At 44.9% G+C, this 21,527-nt stretch overlaps 1 protein-coding gene and 2 long non-coding RNA genes across 3 annotated transcripts; 2 read left to right on the plus strand and 1 right to left on the minus strand.

Moving 5' to 3' along the window:
* The first annotated feature begins 3,920 nt into the window (after window positions 1-3,920).
* Window positions 3,921-7,177, plus strand: LOC110219256 (uncharacterized). Its single transcript, XR_002327560.2, has 3 exons — window positions 3,921-4,131; window positions 6,142-6,258; window positions 7,064-7,177. It is a non-coding gene; the product is annotated as an uncharacterized LOC110219256 (long non-coding RNA).
* Window positions 7,178-7,241: 64 nt separating this feature from the next.
* On the minus strand, window positions 7,242-9,199 carry LOC144457738 (uncharacterized). Its single transcript, XR_013487197.1, has 2 exons — window positions 8,914-9,199; window positions 7,242-7,721 (listed from the first exon to the last, which is right to left on the minus strand). It is a non-coding gene; the product is annotated as an uncharacterized LOC144457738 (long non-coding RNA).
* On the plus strand, window positions 8,425-20,008 carry UBALD2 (UBA like domain containing 2). Its single transcript, XM_021002537.2, has 3 exons — window positions 8,425-8,544; window positions 9,604-9,666; window positions 18,602-20,008. Exons 1-3 carry the CDS (start codon window positions 8,425-8,427, stop codon window positions 18,917-18,919), a joined length of 501 nt encoding a protein of 166 aa, XP_020858196.1. The 3' UTR covers window positions 18,920-20,008.
* Window positions 20,009-21,527: the final 1,519 nt, after the last annotated feature.

The following is a 21,527-nucleotide window of genomic DNA, read 5'->3' on the forward strand; positions in this document are numbered from 1 at the left end:
TGGCAAAGATACTTGGGGTCGTTTGCCATTTCCTTCTCGAGCTCATTTTACAGATGAGGAAACTGAGGCAATCAGGGTTAAGTGGCTTGCCTAGGGTCACACAGCTAGTAAGTGTCTAAGGCCAGATTTGAACTCAGGTCTTCCCAACTCCAGGCCTGGCGCTATATCCACTATGCCACCTAGATGTCCCTATATGTCCCATAACATCTCAAATTCAATATGTCTAAAACAGAACACTCAGTTTTCCTCCCAATGCTACTTTTCTTCTGAACTTCCCTATTTCTATCAAGTTCATCACCATTCTTTTAGTCACCTGATTCTCAATCCTTGACTCCTCACCCTCACTCACCCCACATCTTCAATCAGTTGCCAAATCTTGTTATTTCTTTATCTATAATATCTCTTCTATATGTTCCCCTCTTTCTTTTTTTTTTTAAGACAATTGGAGTTAAGTGGCTTGCCCAGGGTCACACAGCTAGTAAGTGTCAAGTGTTTGGTCTGAGGCCAGATCTGAGCTCAGATACTCCTGACTTCAGGGCCCATGCTGTATCCACTGTGCCACCTAGCTGCCCCTTGATCCCTTCTTTCTGTTCACACAATGAGTTTAGTCCCTCATCACCTCTCACCTGGATTAATGCAATTGCTTCTTAATCCACTTAATCCTATTCCAACTCATTTTTCACACAGTTAGCAAAGTGATTTTTCTAAACTGTAAACCTGACCATGTCACATCACTACTCAATAAGCTTCCTCTTAGCACCTCTTGAACCAAATATAAACTTCTCTGTTTGGTATCTAAAGTTCTTCACAGCTTGGTCTCATCCTACCTTTCCAGTCTTATTATATATTATTTCAACAGATATACTCATTTATTTTCGGCTGTTCCTCACATCACCCTCTGTCTACCAACTTTGCGTCTTTTCACTGACTATACACCAACCCTAGGGCAGCTAGGTGCAGTAGATAGAGCGCCAGACTCTTCTTCCTGAGTTCAAATCCAGCCTCAGACATTTACTAGCTTTATAATCTCGGGCAAGTCACTCAACCCCGTTTGTCTCAGTTGCCTCATCTATAAAATGAGCTGGAGAGGGAAATGACAAACTACTTCAGTATCTTTGCCAAAAAAACCTCAAATGGGGTCACAAAAAGTCAGACACAATTAAAAAAGGACTTAAAGGCAACATTTTCCAATATATCCCATCCCCATAAGAGGAAGAAAACATTCAAATCAAACTGACCAAAAAAAGCAACTTTGTGTGACAGGATATGCAACATTTTGCACCCCTGCTCTCAAATTCCATCATCTGTCTTCAGGGTCAAGATTGAACCACTGCGTAGCTGAATTCATCTCCCTTTTGGTGTCTTTCAGCCTTTACTAAACCCATCCTTCTATCTGGTCTTTAAGAGGTACAGCCTCTTAATTCCCATTTCCTGCTGTACATTCCTCTTCTCTTTGTCCTTTTGAAGTTTCCTACCTCTTCTCCCTTCTTCATTCCATCTCTTATTACTCTGTGACATCTGACGACTAGGCATAAGTGATTCACTCAGCAGATCTCTCAACACTTTATTTAGACCTTTTTTTAAAGCACTGATTCTGTTATGATTTGTGTAGGGAATATACTTTGATTAATTGCATGCCTTAACCTACTAGACTGTGGTCTCCTGGAAGCTGGCTGGGGGAGGACAATGCACAATGTATTATTGTAGACGGCTTGTTGACTTGTTAAATTCTGGAGTGCCATAGGAACAGCAATTGGACTTATTTTGAGAGTGGAAGAAAGAAGTGGCAAGAATACTGCCAATGTCCAGACTTCTCTGAACCCTCCTTTCTTCCTTTTTCTTCAGGCTTCCTCATTTCAAATATTCTGCATGGAGTATGGCACAGAATGGTGCTTATTTGAAATAGGTCCATCCTCCTTTAGGATGTATTCAGATGGCAAATATTCCATACCCAGTTATTGTGTGCTTGTTTCAGAATTCAGACAATTACTCATATTCATGACTTCCCTTACTATCTCACATAGAGGAAATACAAGGTAATATTTTTTCCCCTCTCTTCCCTCAGGTTGCTGCATCACATATCATACAAAGTCATTAATGTAATGAGGGTTTTTCTTCCTGTGACTTACTGGTGTGTTATTATTTACTACTAGTGCCCATGCTTTTATTACTGTTTTATGCCTGCCACACATTACCCTCTCAGATTAAAATAATAATGACTCGATTTAATAATACCTTCTACTTGGGGAGTTGCTTTCAACCAAACAATTCTAGGTTCTCTACTAACATTACATCATTCATTCTTAAAACACTCCTGCAAGGGAGACCACTCTTACTATCTCCTTCCGGGACATCCTGCTATAGCTCTGATTGCCTAGGACAAAATCTGGAGTCAAAAGGATCAAAACTTCCACAAACACAGTCCACAAATAAACTTCTGAATCAGTAGTGATATTATACACAGACTGGAATTAGATTGTAAACTTCTCTAGATCAGGAAAAAGTGTCTTCTGGATAGAAAGCAAGCCTCCAAGACAGCAAGACCTGGGTTCCAGTGTTGCTTCTGACACATACTTGCTGTGAGATCTTGGACAAATACATTGACTTCTCAGTGCTCTAGGTAAATGGGCAGCTGAGTGGTACAGAAGATAGAGTGCCTGATGAACTGGGGAAGGAAAAGGCAAGCCACTCTGATACCTCTTTTTTTTAATTTTTATTAATTTATTTTGATTTTTCAACAATCACTTTCATATGCTTTTGAGTTTAAAATTTTTCTCCCCCTTCCTTCCCACCATCCTCCACAAGACAGAGCATAATCTGATATAGGATATATATACATATATACATTCTTATTAAACATATTTTCAGATTAGTGATGCTGTAAGTAAAAATTAGAACCAACCAGGAAGAGGAAACAAAACTCAACAGAAGAGAAACAAAATAGCAAATAGTATGCTTCTATCTGCATTCAAATTCCATAGTTCTTTCTTTGGATGTGGATGGCATTTTCCATCATGAGGCCTTTGGAGATGTCTTAGATCCTGGTATTGCTGGGAAGGGTTAAGTTTATCAATATTAGTCATCGAACAATGTGGCTGTTATTGTGTACAACATTCTCTTGGTTCTGCTCACTTCATTTCACTCTGGTATCTCTTGACCCCAAATGGGATCAAGAAGAGTCAGACATGGCTGAAAAATGACTGAAGTACTCTAGGTAACCCAATAAAACTGTAAGTTACTGAGAAGGTATCAACCCACATTGGTAAGGAGTTCCCTGTCTCAATGAAATCACAAGCCCAGTTTCTATCTTTAACCTTTCAGGGCCTAAAACAATGTGCTACCCAATTGGGCATATCTGAGTAATTGTGAACTGCCTTTCTACCTGAGGTGGGGGGGTGGGGTGGCTAAGGGGCACAGTGGATAGAGCGCTGGGCTTGGTGTCAGGAAGACCTGAATTCAAATCCAGCCTCAGAAGCTTTCTATCTGTATGACCTTGGGCAAGTCACCTAACTGCCATCAGAGAAGGAAATAGCAAACCACTCTAGTATCTTTGCCAAGAAAACCCCATGGATAGTATGATCCATGAGGTCATGAAGAGCTGGACAAGACTGAACAACAATTGCTACCTAACAAACAATTGATTCTATGATTTTTGCATTTTCAAGACTCTGCCTGCTCTCAGTGTTTTTAAATTAAATTATCTGGAGTGAGATTTGGAGGGTTGTTTATTTGGGAGAAGGGACAATGTTCACCCTCCCCCGGAAACCTTCTCTGTCTTAGGTGGCAGGATCATGTTGCTTTTGAGCCTTGTGTTTTTATTGTTTGTATGTTCTTCTGGAGCCTGGATTCGCCCAATTACCACACTTCCTTGTTCTTCTGCCCACTGGTTGTCTGAGTTCCTTAGCAATAGAAGCTGGAGGCTGCTCACTTTTGTTTTCACCCTGCAATTACAGGAAGAGGACAGCTATGTTTCGGGTGCTCCTGCCCACTGTGGTGTCTTGGGGCTTCTGAAATCTGTTTGCTGCCAGAGAAACACAAGTTTCAGCAAGTAAGAAGCCAAATCCAATCCCTTCAAAAAGAAGTGGAGACAGCACGATGTAGTGGATGAAAAGCAGCCTTGAAACATGGGAGGTAATACCTGGGTTCAAGTCTTGTGTCTCATACATACTGGGTGTGTCACCCCTGGGCAAATCATTCAATCTTTCAGCCCTAAGACTGCTAGCAACTTTCTAAGAGCATATGTGACAGAAAAGGTGCCAGGAACTTTGGTAAGAGGGAGTTTCCCCAAGCAGGAAGTTCCCAAAGACAATGAAATCACAGGTCCCATCCCTATCTTAAGCAGGACAACAGAACAATGAAAATCCTTTCTACTATGATCAATTCATCAGAGCACTACAATTCCACAGACAAGCAAGTGAACAGAGACAAAAGAAGACTATGGCTTTTTCTCTTGTCATAATAATGGCATTTATATACCACTTAAAGGACTAAAAAGAACTTTACATCTCTCTCACTCCTTACTAAAGGCATTATCCCCATTGGTTCCCAAAGGGAGTGATACCACGCCCTGGCCCCCCCCCCCAAGGATCCAGAGGGTCTATTGTAGCTTCAGGTGCAATTGGGGGCTGCTGAACAACAATAAGGGGATGGTAGAAGCACAAGGAAAGAAGAGAAGAAAATTTTGAAAAATCGTTTGTACATTTGTTGTGTAACAGAGTTAAAGTTGTAGCAACTACATTGTTTTCCAAATAAATACACAAAATGCAAGTTATAACTGATCAGTGGTCAAGTGTGCCAACAGGTCTTAACAAGCAAGTGTTGGCAGGTAAGAGTATCACGCATTGTTGGGTCCAGCATGCATCGGCAGGAATATGTTCCTGTAATGACTTGTTTACAATACAATACTAAATGGTTACATGATGCAATATTGTGTCATCAAAATTTCAGTGCAGGAAAATACCCCACAAATTTATGATAAATTACTAAATTTAAAATGTGTCATTTAAAAAATGTATATATTTTTTGAAATTATGCAAATTAAAAAAAACTCTTAAAGGGTTAAAGAAAGTAGAATGGGGGGGCTGACTAATTTTTTTTAAGAGGGCAGTTGGCCAAATAAGTTTGGGAACCTCTGATTATCCAGATTTACAGATAAGGAAACTGAAACTCAAAAGTTAAGTGGCTTCCCCAAAATCCTACACCTACAGTGTATTAGACTAGAATCTAGGTCACTCCAATACACCATGTTCCCTCCCTACAGATCTGACTGGCTAGACCATATATCATAAACAGTAGTCCTACAGAATGTAATAGAAAGAACAGTGGGTTTGGAATCAGATCTGGGCTCTGCCATTTACTGGGAGCTGGGATTGTTAGCTTTTTTGTGTAACATGTACCCCACCCCATTGACTTGTCTGGAGAAGCTGATGGATCCCTTTTCAGAATGTTTTGAAATGTATAAAATAAACTACAAAGGAAACTAATTTTATTAAAAAAAACAGCTAATAAAACATTTTAAACACACACACACACACACACACACACACACACATACACACACGTCCAGGTAAAGAACCCTTACCTAGAGAAAAATCACTGAACTTCTCTGGGGCTCAGTTTTCTTATCTGTAAAATGAAGGGGTTAGACTAAATGATCTAAGTTACCTTCTACTTAGAACTAGACCTAAACACATTCAATAGTATCTGTTCTCTAGGCCTGCTTTTTTCTATATATTTCTCCCCACCTCCTTCTCTATCTTCATATTCTACAACACTCCAGGTCCCTTTCTCCACATATAATTTCTCCAAATAGAATCAGAGGAGTCACCATGTGTGGCTAGATTTGGGCATTATCCATGGAGTTGTGAACCTGTATTCCAGTCCTTCAGAGGTAGGCCCCATACTCAGATCCACGTAAAAAGATACACGTGACCAGAGACCCCTTCTTGTTTGGTCCATCACTGGGGGTTAATGTTGAAAATGATTGAGCAGAAAGAGCTTCCCATGCAGTAAGCGTTAAAAGGAGAAACAACTTCCACTCTTGCTTTCTTTTCTCTTTTGAATTTGGGATTTGGGATTCCAACAAGCTCTTACTTGGACCCTCTGATAGAAGGATTTTCTCTTTCTTTCTCACTCTGACAGCTACATCTGAATACCAATAACTTCACATATGCTTGCTTGCTTGGGTGAGTGAGTCTGAGCCTGGATCTCAAGTCCTTAGCTGCCTCTGCTGCTTTGTATTTCTTCTCCTCGGCACAGGTAAGTGAACAGCAATACTGATATAGATGTTTCTAGCCTTGGCTGCTACTTCATAAGGACAGGAGGGTGGGAATTTCTACAAGTTGATTAGCAGCAGCTTGCTACAACTAAAGCCTTCTTTAAAAAAAGATTACTGGGGCAGCTAGGTGGCACAGTGAATAGAGCACTGGCTCCGGAGTTAAGAGGACCTGAGTTCAAATCCGATCTGAGACAGATACTTGACACTTACTAGCTGAGTGACCCTGGGCAAGTCACTTAACCCCAAATGCCTTGCCAAAAAAAAAAAATGATTACCAGCAGGAAGATGACCCATGCATTAGAAGCTGGCCAGATGATCTAGACCCTGAGTTGCTGCTCAGACAGTACAGAATGAAAGGAAAATAAAACCTGTTCAGCAGCCTTACAGGTCTCCCAAGAGTTTTTACTTCTTAGGACATTATAATAGGTAATATATGTTTCTATATCAGCGGATGGGCTCCCTTGAGTCCTCTGAATCTTTAACTGTCCCATTCAGTCTTTTCCACCTCAATGGAGAGTATCCAAGGAACATTGGGGCTAGTTTCATATTTTTAAGTATTTGTTAATTAAAGCTTATGAGTCTTGTGTTTTAAGCATGTTTTTTTGTGACAGAAAATAAATGCCTATTTATCTGCTTCTTCATATCTGCTACTTCATACATTAATTATCTTCTCTTTGGTGAGACCCTGGAAATGGGCCAAATGTAAACTGAGAAATTATCTTCAGAATTCTGGAGAGCTAGAAGAGCCAAAGAGAGCTAAAATAACATGATCTCCTCTTTTTACAGATCAACTTCCTGCAGGACCGAATCCAGTTCTGTGTGAGCCTACAGTTAGGTCTCCTTGTAGGAAAGGATGTTCTTCCCCACCCCCCACTGGCCAAATAAACATATACAATCACACTCCTATTCTCTTCCTTTTCCCCACAACGTAGAAACTCCCAAACAGAAAATCCTTAAGATCAAATTGATTTCGTTTTGTTTTTGTTTTTAATGAGCCAGGATAACAGTTACAGTTGCGTGGTTTGTTTGTTTTTAAGGAAAGTAAAGCTTCAGTTTGTCCTGGAAAACAAAACAAAACAAAAAAAAAAAAAGAAAAGAAAAAACAAACTTCAGCTCCAAAGACTGAGAAAATATGTATTTTTTCTCTCTGCATCAGTGGAATGCTTACAATATTCATTGTAAATTCTTATTGTTTTAAATTTTCAGAGAACAAAGTTCCAAAATTTTGCAAAAAGAAAAAAAAGTGAGGGGTCTTGAAAGTTATACGACTGTGATTTGAGCAGCTGCAACAACTCTGTCTGTTTTCTATTTTGATAATTCTGTTTCTTGAGATGACCACATCTTCGAGAGGAAATGAGTCAAACCCACTCAGGCTTGCTTTTCCAGCTGAGCATGTTCAGTTTCAATGAAGTAATGAATGAACTTGGCTACACCAGCCCCATTCCTACAACAGAAAACAGAAGGGCTTCAGCCAATCAGGAAACACTCAAGGTTTTCAAGTTGAGTTCAAACAGGAGCATGAATGGCCAATCAGCACCGGCGGCTCCTCCCCAACTGCTAGGTTGCAGCCAACCACCGGCCCCAGAAGCCAAAACACAGCAAACAGCCAATGTCCGGGGAGCCCGACAGCTCAAGCCTCCTCCAATGGACTAGGCCAGGGTGGGGGGGAGGTGCAAGAGAAAAAAAAAAAGAGCAACAGTAACAGCCTCCGAGACTCGGGGATTCGAATCGAACACCCATACATACGCCAGGGCTCTGGCGGAGAGGCGCGTCGTCCAATCAGCGGCCGGGGAACGCGGGACCTCGAACGTTGGGACACTCCCAGGCCCCGCCCCGCGCTGTTGTTTGTGGTGTTCTCCCCGGGAGGAGGGAGAGCGGGCGAACCACAACATTCGTCCGGTCGGGGCCGATTGAAGCAGGCTGCTTGGGCCGAAGGGAGGGGAGGGAGCGCAGGCGGCGATTGCTGGGGGTTGGGAAGGAAGAGAAGGGCAGGCGGAGGAGGCAGGCGGGCGCAGGCCGGAGAAAAAGGCGAGAGAGAAGGAGGAAGCCAGCATCGGCGGACGCCTCCCCGCTCCCCCCAGCCCCCCGGACATCGGACTCTCTTCTTTCCCGCTGGGCGGCTGGTGCCGGCTTCGCTTCTTCTCGCCATGTCGGTGAATATGGAGGAGCTCAGGCACCAGGTCATGATCAACCAGTTCGTGCTGGCCGCGGGCTGCGCGGCCGACCAGGCGAAGCAGATGCTGCAGGCGGCCCACTGGCAGTTCGAGGTGCGTTCGTGCTTTTGCGGCCGCCGGGAGGACGGTCGGACGGACGGACAGACGGACACGGACAGGCGCCCGGGGCTTGGCTCAAGCTTCCCGTTATACCCCGGGCGGACACCCTCCTCCCATGCACGCCGCCGCCCCCCCTGCGCTTCCCCTCTTCTATTTCTATCCCTGCCGGACCCAATCCAAGAAGAGAGAGAGTGCGTGTGTGTGCGCGCGTATGTGTGTGTCTTTAAATAAACCACGGGGCCAGACCAGGCCACGAGTGGGAAGCAGCGAGTTCAGCTCCCACACACGCACATAACATACACACCTCTGATCCCCCCTCGCCTCTGCCCCAAGTTTATTTGGGGAAGGGGGAAAGGTACTGACCCGTGAGTTCTCAGACCCCCAGGAAAGAAGGGCGCGTGAATTTCTTCCCCCCTTCTCCTTTTCAGCTTCGAGGTGACTGGGGGGGGGGTTATTGATGTCAGGGCCTGAGGAAGGAGAGCCCGTGGCCACCCGAGGATCGCGGTGTCGCGTGGAGCTCCCGAGAGCTTAAGGCGCAGGGAGCTGGGCCTCGCTTTTCCTGCAGGGGGGTGGGCGGCGGCAGCAAAGGGACGTGGTTCCTCTCCTGGTGGTAGGGGGAGTGGTTCGAGGGAAAGCGGTTGTAAGGGAGATGCTTGGGGGATGGGGGGGTGCGGAAGTGTCTAGATTGTCCCCCACCTCGCTCCCCCCGTGGCCCCACTGCTTATTTCTCCACGTGGGAACCAGCGGCGACTTTTTAACTCGAGTGACACCGGCCTCGGTGCAGGATGGGTAGGGTGATTTGGCGATTGGAAGAAAAAGGGGGAGCAGCCCTAGCTTGGCCTTGCAAGGACGGGTTGTGTTTGGGGGGGGTACGGCATTGGAGGCAGTGCTAAGCTGATAACCGGCTCTTGGGTTTAGGCTGGGGCAGCAGTGCAGAGGCAGTGGTGGGAATCCTGGCCGGACGGGAGCTTGTGTTGGGGTTCTGCCCCCCCCACCCCTCCTCTCTCTTCCCACCCCGGATTTGGCTAACTGCCACTCTGTGTTTGCCCACAGACCGCCCTGAGCACGTTTTTCCAAGAAACAAACATTCCCAACAGCCACCCTCATCACCAGATGGTAAGTTATTGTGGGGGGTGGGAAGGTTGGTGGGGGGGGAGTCAGAGAGACCTAATCTTACACCTCCCCTCCACCCATCCCCAAAGATTTTAGACTTATGCAAGCAAGCCAGTGCGGAAGTGGGGCCCCTAGTGTGGCGGGAAGAGCCAGGGCCTCCCCACCCCCCGCAGACGGCCGCTTGGTGGGGGCTGCAGTCAGGTCCAGGTGCTAGTAGTGCCAGCAGGGCTGGAGGTGGGGGGCTTGCTGTCAGCCATCGAGGCCAGTGACAGCCATGTTGCCTTGGAGCGAGCGCCTCGCCTGCAAATGTAAACAAAGCCAAAATGTCTTCCAGGAAAGAGCTGCTCAGACAGGCCCAGAGCAAACTTTGTGACCCAGGACCCTGAGCTGCTTGACCATGACCTAGGGCATGACTTCTCCCTCCCCCCTCCCCTTGGCTGAGCTTCCAGTGAGGGAGGGGAGGTGGGAGATAGGGTGCAAGAGATTTTTAAGCCTTGCAAGTTAGAGAGACGGAGGTTTGAAGGTTTCTGAAAGTGGAAGAGACCTGAATCTCCCAAGTCTCTCGTTGGGGCTGCTCTGGGGGGCCATGAACGGGGGGGGGGGGGGAAAGAGGGGGGAGGGATGGGATAATCCACTCTTCTGACCCTTCAGCCAGAGGAAATGGGCATAGAAGGAAAGGGAAACATTTGTCTCTAGGCATGAATGGGAGAATTGAGTGACAACTTCAGTGTGTGAGCCCCTCTCACCTTGCCCTGTTAGGGTTGGGGACAGAGCAGGTTGGACCCTGATTTTGGGTAAGATGAGGCACAGAATCCCACTTAATCTTTCTGCAGCAGTGGGTGTGTTAGTATTTATAATGGACCTAGAATAACACATCCCCCTAAATCTTCCCTCTAGAGCCCCTGCCCCATTCTAGAATCTTCTGTTCTCTTGGTTAAGGGGTACCTCTATCCCATCCAGACAGAAAAATCTCTTGGAAGCCTAGTTTGACTGCCTTTTTTTGTTGGTAACTCTCTCTTTTTACATCAGATTCATTTCATTACTTGCTCTCTCTGCTCAGCTCTCCCCTTCCCAGTAAGCCTTCTCCTAAAACAAAGACTTTTAAGAGAAAAAATAATTTAGCATAACCAACCACATGTTGTCCTTGTCTGACAGCATATGCTGCATTCCACACCCATAGTCCACCCCTTGTGTGGTGAAAGGAAGGGGATTCGGTTTTTTTTTGTCGTTGTGGTTGTTCATTCTTACTCTGGAGCCCTGGTTGGTCGATAAGTGTCCCAGCACCAACTGCCTATTCTTTCCCTGTTTTTCTAGCTAGTTACCTATTAGCCAAGGGGGTATGTGTGTGTGTGTGTGTGTGTGTGTGTGTGTGTGTGTATATATGTATGTGAGTGTGAGAGAGTATGTGTGTGTATGTGTATGTATGTGAGAGAGAGAGTTGAAGTGGGGGTGGGTTGTTGGGAGAATGCCCTAGTGACCCCACCTTGTCAAATATTATTCTCCTGGATATCTACTCTGACTGCCTCCTGGAGTAAGTTTTTGACAAGTGTTTGTGTCCTTGGCCTTCCCTTCCCCCTACATTATCTACAGATGTTTGCTGGAAGAAATACTTTGTATGCAGTCTTCCTAATCTACTTTGCGCTCCCATTCCATCTAGTCATAAAGGAGAAAGAGGGGAATTTCTTTTAAATTGTACTTTACAAAATGGAAGTCCTCTCTTAGAATTGCCAAGACTTAATAATAATAACAATAATAATAATAATAAGGAATAAAATGGACAAGCTGCTGACAGCAACACCTGCCCCAGGTTTACAGACCAGGTGTTAAGTGTCTAAATTCGCAAGAGCAGTCTGTCTGCCTGTCTGCTTTCCTCCAAAGGAGAAACCTTCAGATAGGCCCCAGAAGGTGGGGAGATTAGGGCACTAAGGAGAAGTGGATAATGTTCCAGCCTTCCCAGGGTCTTAATTTTGTGCCCTGTGAACTTAAAAATACTTCTGAAAGTTTCCCGTAAAAGAGAAATGGATTCTTAAGCTGGGATCCATGAACATATTTTTAGAAATATTTTGACAACTTTTAGTGTAATTGGTTTCTTTTGTGATCTGATTAATGTTATTTATCCATTTAAAAACATTTTGAGAAAAGAGATCCTTAGGCATCACCAGACTTGTCAAAGGAGGCTGTGACAAAAATAAAAACGTTAAAAACAAAACCAACCCGTGCTTTAAAATGAGGCTTGTGTTTGAATGTTGGTATCTGGGAGATGGATGTTATCTCCTGCCTCCTTCCTCACCAGTTCCCTCCCTAGCCTGGGGACCTGCTGATGACCCATTTCTCAGAAACTCAACTTTGGTGTTTACTGTTGTGTGCTGTAATCTTTGGTGGAGTCCTCAGGAAAAGATAGCTTTGCATTCTTTCCCCTCCCCCACCCCCCAAGCAAGAGCTGGGCCAGAATGGGTTGGAGACCGCCTTCCTCTTTGATTCAGTGTGTCCATTCTGAGACTCCTTACATGGCTGTGTTAGTGTAGCTAGTGTGCTGGAATCAAATAAGGGAGGTGTGTCTTAAGAAAGGAACTGTAAATTGACCTGTTCCTGTTTTTGTCTTGCCCTTCTCTCTTAAACAGTGTCTAAGACAGCTAGGTGGTAATAACGGGTGTGGAGCTGACCTCAGAGTGAGAAAAGACTTGAATTCAAATCTCACCTCTGACATAGACTGACTGTGAGACCCTAGACTGACTGAGACCCTGTGTTAACCTCTTTTAGCCTCAGTTTCCTTAATAAAGAGACTAATAATACTTCTTAGGATTTTTGCTAGGGTCACATGAGATAAATATGCAAAGCACCTTGCAAATCTTAAAGTGGTATATAAATGCTAGCAAGTATTATTCTCCCAGGTGTAAGCCACCTGCTGCCAAAGCAGCCCCAGCTACTTTTTTTTTCCCTACTGTGCCCTGATGTTGGGAAGGACTAGAGTGTCCTAGTTGGGAAGGGAGGAGGGCAGGTCTATGTGAACTAGACTCTTTTATGTTAAGCTACTAGTAGCCTGCTTCCGTATCCCCCAAGGCAAGGTAGGACAGGCTAAGAGCTTGACCGTTGCTAAGTGTATATACCCTTTGGCATCATAAATACCATTTGCCAAGTTTTCCATAAGACACAAATTACTGAAATATATACATCATAACACCAGTCAGCTGATTTCAGTTTAGTGAACTAAGTGTAGTTGTACTAGCACCAAGGGATACAAAGTTTAGATGAAATGAGTCTTAGTATGTGCCAGGCACCGAGAATGAGAAGTGGTCCCTTTCCTCCTGGGCAGTTCCTTGTACTTATTCTGGGGGTTACCCTATCTAATCCATATTTAAATACCTTCTATATGCATGGCATACCTTCTATATGCATGGCATTGTTCTAACCCCCCCCACCCCCTTCAATCAGCTTACATTCTGTTGAGGGGTGAGGGGAAGGATAGATATTTACACAAGTATATTCAATATACTTTAAGGAAGGAGAGCAATGATATCTGGGAAGTGGGGGGGTCAACAGGTTTCCCATAGAAGGTGGCATGAACTTAGTTTTGAAAGGAGGCAGAGGATCTGGCAGAGATGAGGTGGCAGGGTGGTCCCAACAAAGGGACAGCCCATACAGAATCCACATAGACAAGCGTTTTTGTAGGAACATTGAACAAGCTAATATAAAACAGGATGAAGCACATTCCTCGTCCTTAAGGAGTTTAAAATGTTAAGGAAATAAAAACCAAATGGGAGAAGTAAGCTGGGAGTCCAAGAGATGAGACAGTACAGGAACAATGCGTTGACAATGGGGAAAGTGCTAGATTTGGAGTCAGAAGACTTGAGTTCAAAGTCTAGTACTGCTATTTAATACCCATTTGGCCTTGGGCTTCAGGTCCTGATTGGTAAAAATGACTTTGTTATTCAGTCGGTTTGTGACCCTATCTGGGGTTTTCTTAGAAGAGACATTGGAGTGGTTTGCCATTTCCTTCTGCAGCTCATTTTACAGATGAGGAAACTGAGGCCAGATTTGAAATCAGGTCTTTATAAAATAACTTACTTTTATTAACAGTACACAAAATCTTTTTGCTCATGCTAAAAATTATTAATGTGATAGAAGATACTTTTTAAAAATTTGGGTCTAATGTCTTATGATATAAGCAGTTTAAAGGTCTTGATTGAAATTTACTTTCTTCTGATGTTAAAGATTTTAACAGTTATCATGTCTGGAAATGATAGAAAGATGAATATGTCCAAATGGAAGAAGTACTTTAGTTGGCTGAGACTGCTGAATCATGATACACTCATTTTTTGGTCCTATCCACCAGTCATGACGAAAGTTTTTGTAGAAATTCGACTAGTAAATTTCCGTCATCTCTGATGCCAGTCATTTGTTCTTATATGCTAATCACAAGGTTTTAACATTAATAATAATAAAATTTGACATTTTGAACAAATGGGTTCAAAACCCACCGACACTGTTGTTTGGGAGAATTTTTTTAAAGCATTTTAGAAGAATTTCTCTTTCCAAGTTTTCGGTGAGGTGTATTAAGGGGTGTTTTTTTTTTAATAGATGATCCTTTTTTTAAGTGTCTGGCTAGCAGTGATGGCTTCATACTATCATTAGCTAATATCTCAAAGCAAGATATTTCTTTAAGATGAGGTTCTTTGTTAATGATGGTGGATATAAATCTGTATTTCAGACAATCTTGAAAGTACAAATTTTTTGGCCAGCTTGTCAGGTCTGATTAGCACCCTGTTTTTACCTTGTAGCATAGATGATGAAAGAGTGCCTAGTGGGAGTAGAACAGTCATTTCTGTCATTTTGTAATTCCCTTGTGCTGGAACTCTTAGTATTGCCCTTCATTCTGAGGTTTCTGCAAGGGACTCTCTCTACACCAGTTGTCCATTTGGGGCTGGTTAGTTTAATTCAGCCTAGTTTGAGGCGATCTGTAAAAATCTAATTAAGCAAGCATGTAGAATGACGGCCAGTTCCTCCATTTTAGGGAACTTGGGCTTTCTGCTCAGGACATTTCACCCTCTGCCTGTTAGTGAATGAAGACACCAGAGTCTATCTGTGTAGTCAGTATTATAACAAAGCTTACTTTTGTTTTTAAATGGGAAAAAAAAGAACATATGTACAACTCTTGATATCTTCCCTCTTGCCAGGGGATTGTCCTTTGCACCTCCAGACTATTTGGGAAACTACTGGCCCTAGGGATAAAATGAAAACTCCTCAGCCTTCCTATGGTGACCCGCCCTTCCAGTCTTGTTTCCCTTCACCCCCTTTCACCTATTTAAGGCACAATGGACTGCCAGCTGTTTCCCAGTTGAGTCCTGCTGCCCTTTGCTTTCTTTGTGTAAAACATACCCCCTTCACATGTCTCTGCCTGTGAAGAATCTTCAATCAAGGCCCATCTCAAATACCCCTTCCTCTGGGCAGTCTTCCTGGATCATTCTATCTGAAAAATGTCTGTGCTTTGGGAAATTTTCTTTGGTGTTTTATCTGGAGAACCAGTCCTTTGCCTTATCACAGTTTATGTTGCATTATGTTTATTTGTGTGCATTATATCCCCTGGCCCCATATTAGATTACAGGCCCTTTGAGGATAAAGATTGTTTTTCATTGTTATATTTTATATATATGTGCATGTGTGTGTGTATATATCTTGGTCACTTGATAATTGAGTGAATGGTATAAACCACAGGTTCTTAAAGTGGGGCCCAGTGACCCCTAGGGGTCCCAAGACCCTTAAGGTAAAACATTTTTCATAATAGTAACACATTTGTTTTCTAATAAGGCAAATATTGATGAATCTAGTCCACATAAACAAAAACTCTTTGGTGGTGGTGGTGGTGGCAGGGGGGGAGTCCTCCATAATTAAGAGTCTTGAGAACCATTAGTCTAGACAAATGCTGCAAGACTTCAGAGGAGAGGAAATTTGCTGGGTTGCAATAGTCGGGGGAGGATTCATGATTTGAAACACTGAAGGGATAGCTTGGGGTTGGATTGTCAAAGAAGAAAAGTGAAGAGGGCATGTGAGCAAGGAGGTGGAATTCAGCAAAGGAGAAAATGGGTTGAGGGATATTGAGGTATTGTGGTACAGCAGTACTTGAGTCAAAATGAGACTCTGGGCAGTTCTGGAAACTCTTGAGCCTCAGTTTTCTCACCTGTGAAATGGGCAACATAATACCCCTCCTTTTGTGAGCATCAGGTGAAAATAATTCCTGTAAAGTACAGACCTTAAAGGACTGTATTAAATGTCATCTCTTATTAATATGTTAGAGGGAATAGTGAGTAGACAAATTAAGATAATTGTAGATTGATATAAACTGTGTAAATATAGAGCCCTTCTGTTATTTCTCCTATTTCTCAGACTGTCAGAGCTTGAAGAGATCATCTCACCTAGTTCAACTCCCTCTTATTGCAGATGAGGAAACTGAATCCCCAAGTGGGGAAATAAGGGCATACACATTTACATAGCACCTACTGTGTGTCAGGCACCGTGCTAAGCACTTTAGAATTATTACCTCATTTGATCCTCACTACAACCCTAGGAGGCAGATACGTATCCCCAGTTTTATAGTTGAAGAAACTGAAGCAAACAAAGACCAAGTGACTTGCCCAGGGTCACACAGCTAGTAAAAGTCAGAGGCCACACTTGAACTCGGGTCTTCCAGACTCCAGGCCCTGAGCTCTGCACTGTGGTGCCACCCTTTAGTGGCTGAATAGGCTGCCCATTGATGGAATGATGGAATGCAGGGACCACTGTGCCTCAGCAGATAGCTGGTTTGTAGAAATGGCTTTTTTAACCAGATTACTTCTGAAGGAGCTAGGCTGGGACTACTTGCTTGAACTGGAGGGTTTGGTTTGATTCTTTGGCCCTGTCCTTCCTCCTAGTCCTCATTTCTTGCTGTGGGTAAAATGGGTCCTTGAAAATTGATGAGTTAGGGGTGGGGTGAGGAGAGTACTGAGGTGGGGAGGCCAATGATGTACCTTCAGCTGGGTAGAGGATGTGAGTGGGGGCAGTTCATAATTCCGGGAATGCTGATGTGAGAGTGTTCTTCAGATCATAGATTTAGAGATAGGAAGTACCTCTGAGGCCTTTGAATCCCACCCCTCCTTATTTATACAATTGAGGAAACAGGCCCAGGGAAGTTTAGTGCCTCGCTGCCCATCACACAGGTGGTAAGCCGCAGAGTCAGCATTTGAACCCAGATCTTTTGCCTCCCGATTCAGTTTTTTTTCTGCTGTCCTTGGGAAGGGGAGAGGAAGATTGTTGTTAGGCTAGGCCTCATTCCCACTAGAGGTTAGCTAGGGAATGATGAAAAGCTAAATCAGGAGTCATAGATTCCTAGAACCTTGTCTTCTTCCCCTCCCCCACCTTCCAGGGGTGAGTTCTAGGGAGGGACCACTTGCTGCAGCTAAAATTAGGAGACATTCAGAGAATGATATATGGCTTCAGGAGGAAAGAGAGAAGCGGCTAAGGTGCCCAAATTTCATTTGCCTGGCCTGGTTCTTGGTTTTGCTCCTACATTCCCATTGTGGAACCTCTTTATTTAGAATAGTGTCTGGCATACATAGAAATAGCCCTTGGGCAAGGAGCCATCCGTAGTGGGCTAAGCTTGACTGTTCTGCCTGGGTCTCAGAGTCATAGATCTGGAGCCTGAAGGGGACCTTTGGGGGAAGGGGTCATCTAATCTAACCTACTAATTAAACGACTAGCCCAATTTGGATTCAGTCAAAGGGCCTCACCTAAGTACCCAGAGGCTGCAGGTTCCCCACCCCTGAACTAGCCCAAGGTCACAAGTAGTAGTAAGTTAAGTGGCTGAATTTGAGCTTGGAGTCTAAATCCAGCATTCTCTCTACTAAACCCACCCCACTGAATCCAGGTTAGTAGAGATGGGTCTTCTGACCGAGTCCCCTCCTTGCAAGCTACTCTACATCCAAGTAGTTATATGACCCAGGGGAAAGTCACTTAACACAACACAGATCCTCAGTTTCCCTTTTCTATAAAATAGGGATTATAATTTCAATACCACATAGGGTCATTATGAGGATCTAGTAAGATTATATTTGTGAAAGCCAGCATTCTTACTGCTTGACCCTAGCCTAACCATCCCCCCTTTTCTCCTCTCCTCCTGAGGGCCAAGCTAGAGAAGGCCACCTAATTCCTTGAGAACTAAACTGAGGTTAGATGTTAGCACTGAGACATCTTTGATTGAAGAGCCTCTGGCCTACAGAGATGAGCTTATTAGCCTGTCCAGAGACTCCGGTAGCTAGCAAATAGAGCCTGTGCTCAAGACTGGTCTGAGAGTCTCCGTGTGGTTTTCCTTTTGTGCATCTGACAGTGGGTTTTTCTGGATTTTGCCTCAATCAGTCCCTTCCTTCTGAGATCCTTCCCAAGCCAAGGGGAGGAATTCTGTAAAGGAGAAGATGGGTTGAGGAACTTTGAGTTGATGTGGTACCACCGAGTCAGATGGGCAGTACCTGAATCACCTTGATCCTCCATTTTCTCACCTGTGAAATGGTCCTTATAAAGACCCATAGGGGTCTCCTGTTGTGAACATTGGGTGAAGAGAATTCCCTCCCAAGCAGTGCCCATGCTCTTCTGGAGTTCTGGTGAAATCAACTTGGATTTTGTCCTCATTTCTTCGGATTGTTTCAAGCCTGAGGGGATGGGGTGGGTGCTTATGTCCAGTTGCTGCTGCTTCAGGGCTGGAGAAGTTGGAAGAACCCTGGAGACAGGGAGTGATCCAAGGTTGGGAAAATGATCTGGGAAAGCTGACTCTTCAAAGCAGAGTGCTGCAGACTTTAGCAAGAAGGGAGGAGGTGGTTTGCAGAGCACGTGGGGGTATTCTGGGAGCTAATGTGGGTCCTGATTCTAGATCGGAGCTTGCTTGAACATCGCCCTGTGTTTCATCTCTTTACAGATGTGCACACCTAGCAACACGCCTGCTACGCCGCCCAATTTCCCGGACGCATTGGCCATGTTCTCCAAGCTACGGGCCTCGGAGACCCTGCAGAGCAGTAACAGTCCCATGACAGCCATGGCTTGCTCCCCCCCTGCAAACTTCAGCCCCTTTTGGGCCTCTTCTCCACCCAGCCACCAGGCAGCCTGGATCCCACCCTCTTCCCCCACAGCTCACAGCCTACACCACCTCCACCATCCTCAGCCCACGTGGCCCCCCGGGGCACAACAAGGGGGTTCCCAGCAGAAAGCTGTGGCTGCAATGGATGGGCAGAGATAAGACTTTGTGCTGCTGGGGCCCGGGCTGGGGGTGCAGGGGCTAGAAGTGCTTGGGGTAGGGGTGGGTGCAGAGGAGGACAGGTTAGGGAAGGGTGGGGTGGGATGGGGTGGGGTATTTCCTGAAGATTGCACTGGAAAATTTTATAATTTTTTTTTTTAAACTTCCTGAGCCACCCAAGGCCTTCAGGGAGGATTTCTCTTCAGGAAAGTCAGTAACTGGTCTTTTCTCTTTTTAATATATAACTATAATATATAAAAATATACAGATATATCTAATGTATGGGAGAATGGGGCCAGCCTTGGAGAGAGAAGGGGGAAGGAAGATGGAGAAAATTTCTTTCAGCCACCTCTCCCCCTACTTATGCCAGAGTGCAGTGCTTGGCTAATAACAGATAGATCTCTGGGTAATAAGTTCTAGTGACCTGAGAGGGGGTGGGTTGCCAATGTCTAGAGCAGCTGTGGTAATGGAGGATAGGATGAGGGGGGTGTACCTCCACGCTCTGCAGTGCTGAGGCTGTGAACCTGGATTGTGGCAGTGGCCAGAGAAGAAGCCAGGCTCTCTCCTTGGGACTCCCCAGGAATAGTGGCAACAGGAAAATGGATTTGAAGGGCGATAAGGACTTTGTGCCACCCCCCAATCTGGACTCTGCCTCTGAAATGCTGATCACAGCTCCCACTGTTCCTCTGACCTCAAACTGGATGGTATCTTCTCCCCCACCCCAAATCACTGCTGCTTAGACCCTGGAGGCAGTAACTGCTTTTTTTGCCGACTCTCCCAGGGTCTCCACCCTGATGGGGTAGAGAGGGGTGGGGTGGCCCACCTCCAGATAAGATTTATCTCTTCCCCATTCCAGGGCTGGGGCCCTGCACTGTTGTACCGAGGGATGGGGGTGGGTGGGGAGGACCTTAAGCCTCTCCCACCAGAGCCACAAATGGTGGGAATGGCATGCTTGGTTGAGCTGGACTGGACGAGTTTGCAACCAAGGACTTTTGGTTTAGTTCCCAAATCAGAATCTTGCTCATGCCAGGTTGAGTTTTTTTTTTAATTAATTTAAAATTTTTTTTAAAAAATGAATTTTCTAACCTCCTGTGTCTGTGGTATTGTTCTTTCCTGTTTGGAAACAAACCTGCCCTATTCTCCCATGTCCTCAGACACTAGGGTGGGGCTGGAAGGGGACTGAGTTGAATGAGGAAGAAGGGGAGTTGAGGTAAGAAAGGTGAGGGGCTTTGAATCATGGATTTGTAGAGCTGAGAAGGAAGCCTCTTGCTTGGGGGTCATAGTTAATCATCTAAGTGATTTGTTATCCCCCTTTCCTCTTAATTCAGTGACCTATTAGTCATTTTTTTTCCTGTTAGGTAGTAACTGAAGGGGGTGTGAGGGAATTGAGATTGAGGCCTGAGCTGTTTATCCTTCTCTTTCCTGCTGGTCCCATATTGCTCTTTGCCCCTTCAGATTACAGTCTTTTGGCTCAAGGGGGAGGCGGGAGCAAACTCCTGGTCAAATTGAGTGCTGGGGTGAGGAAATAGCCTTGAAAAAGTCACCTGATCTTAACACAAAGCCTAGCTCCTTAGTTACAGGTTTCCCTCCCTGGACCTTTCCAAGATCCCACCCCACCACATTCCCTGTCACTTAGCTTCAGTGTCAGTCAAACTCTGAACCAGCACCTTTCTTCTAGGGTCTAGCCAGGTTTTTCTGGTAGTCCTTGTCAGCAAAGTCAAGGCTTATTTTTCGTTCTCCCTAACCCAGCATCCCAGGAACAGTGAGCGTATGTGAGACCTGGGCTAAGACACTGGGTCTCTAAGAAGGGAGTGGGGGGGCGCTGTGTTGTATGTATCAGTGAGCAGAGGCAGAGCTACTGTTTATTAACAGTGAATTCTCTGAGTAAACGCCTGTTGACCTTAGGGGAGCTGAGCCCATCCTAACCTGTGTTTCCTAGAGAGGAGAGTAGTCCTGCCTAGTTTGTAAAGTGGATGAGGAGGAGCTTTAAATCATTCAGTCAGTGAACATTTATTAAGCACCTCCTGTGTGCCTGGGATAGAAGGGCTAGAAGCAAAGTAAATCCTGGATAATTCAAGGGTGGGGGTGGGAGGGGAAATCGAGAAAGGCTTTCTTGAGGAAGGAGATGGTTCCTGAGCTGAGCTTTGCAGAACTCTGTTCATCTTCATGGAGATGAGGAGGTAATATGTTCAGGTGTTGGGGACCAGAGATAAAATATGTGTGAGGACTTGCAAGAAGGCCTGGCCTGAATGGACCAGGATTTTGTACTGAACCAATTCAATTGCGTTAATAAAGTTTGTAGTAAGGAACCCCAGAAGGGAAATACATACACACACGTTTTGTTTAGTCATTTTCAGTCACGTCTGACTTCATCACTCTATTTGGGAGTTTCTTGGCAGAGATACTGGAGTGGTTTGTCATTTCTTTCTCCAGCTTATCTTACAAATGAGGAAACTGAGGCAAACAGGGTTAAGTGATTTGCCTGGGGTCGCACAGGTAGTAAGTATTTGAGGACGGATTTAAACTCGGGCACATGACTCTCCAACTCCAGACCCCGCACTTTATCCACTGTGCCACTTAGCTGCTATATACATACTAAACTGAGGGTCTT

The sequence above is a fragment of the Phascolarctos cinereus genome, unplaced genomic scaffold (genome assembly GCF_003287225.1).
Source record: "Phascolarctos cinereus isolate Bilbo 61053 unplaced genomic scaffold, phaCin_HiC Scaffold_5;HRSCAF=322, whole genome shotgun sequence".
Taxonomy (NCBI): Eukaryota; Metazoa; Chordata; class Mammalia; order Diprotodontia; family Phascolarctidae; genus Phascolarctos; species Phascolarctos cinereus.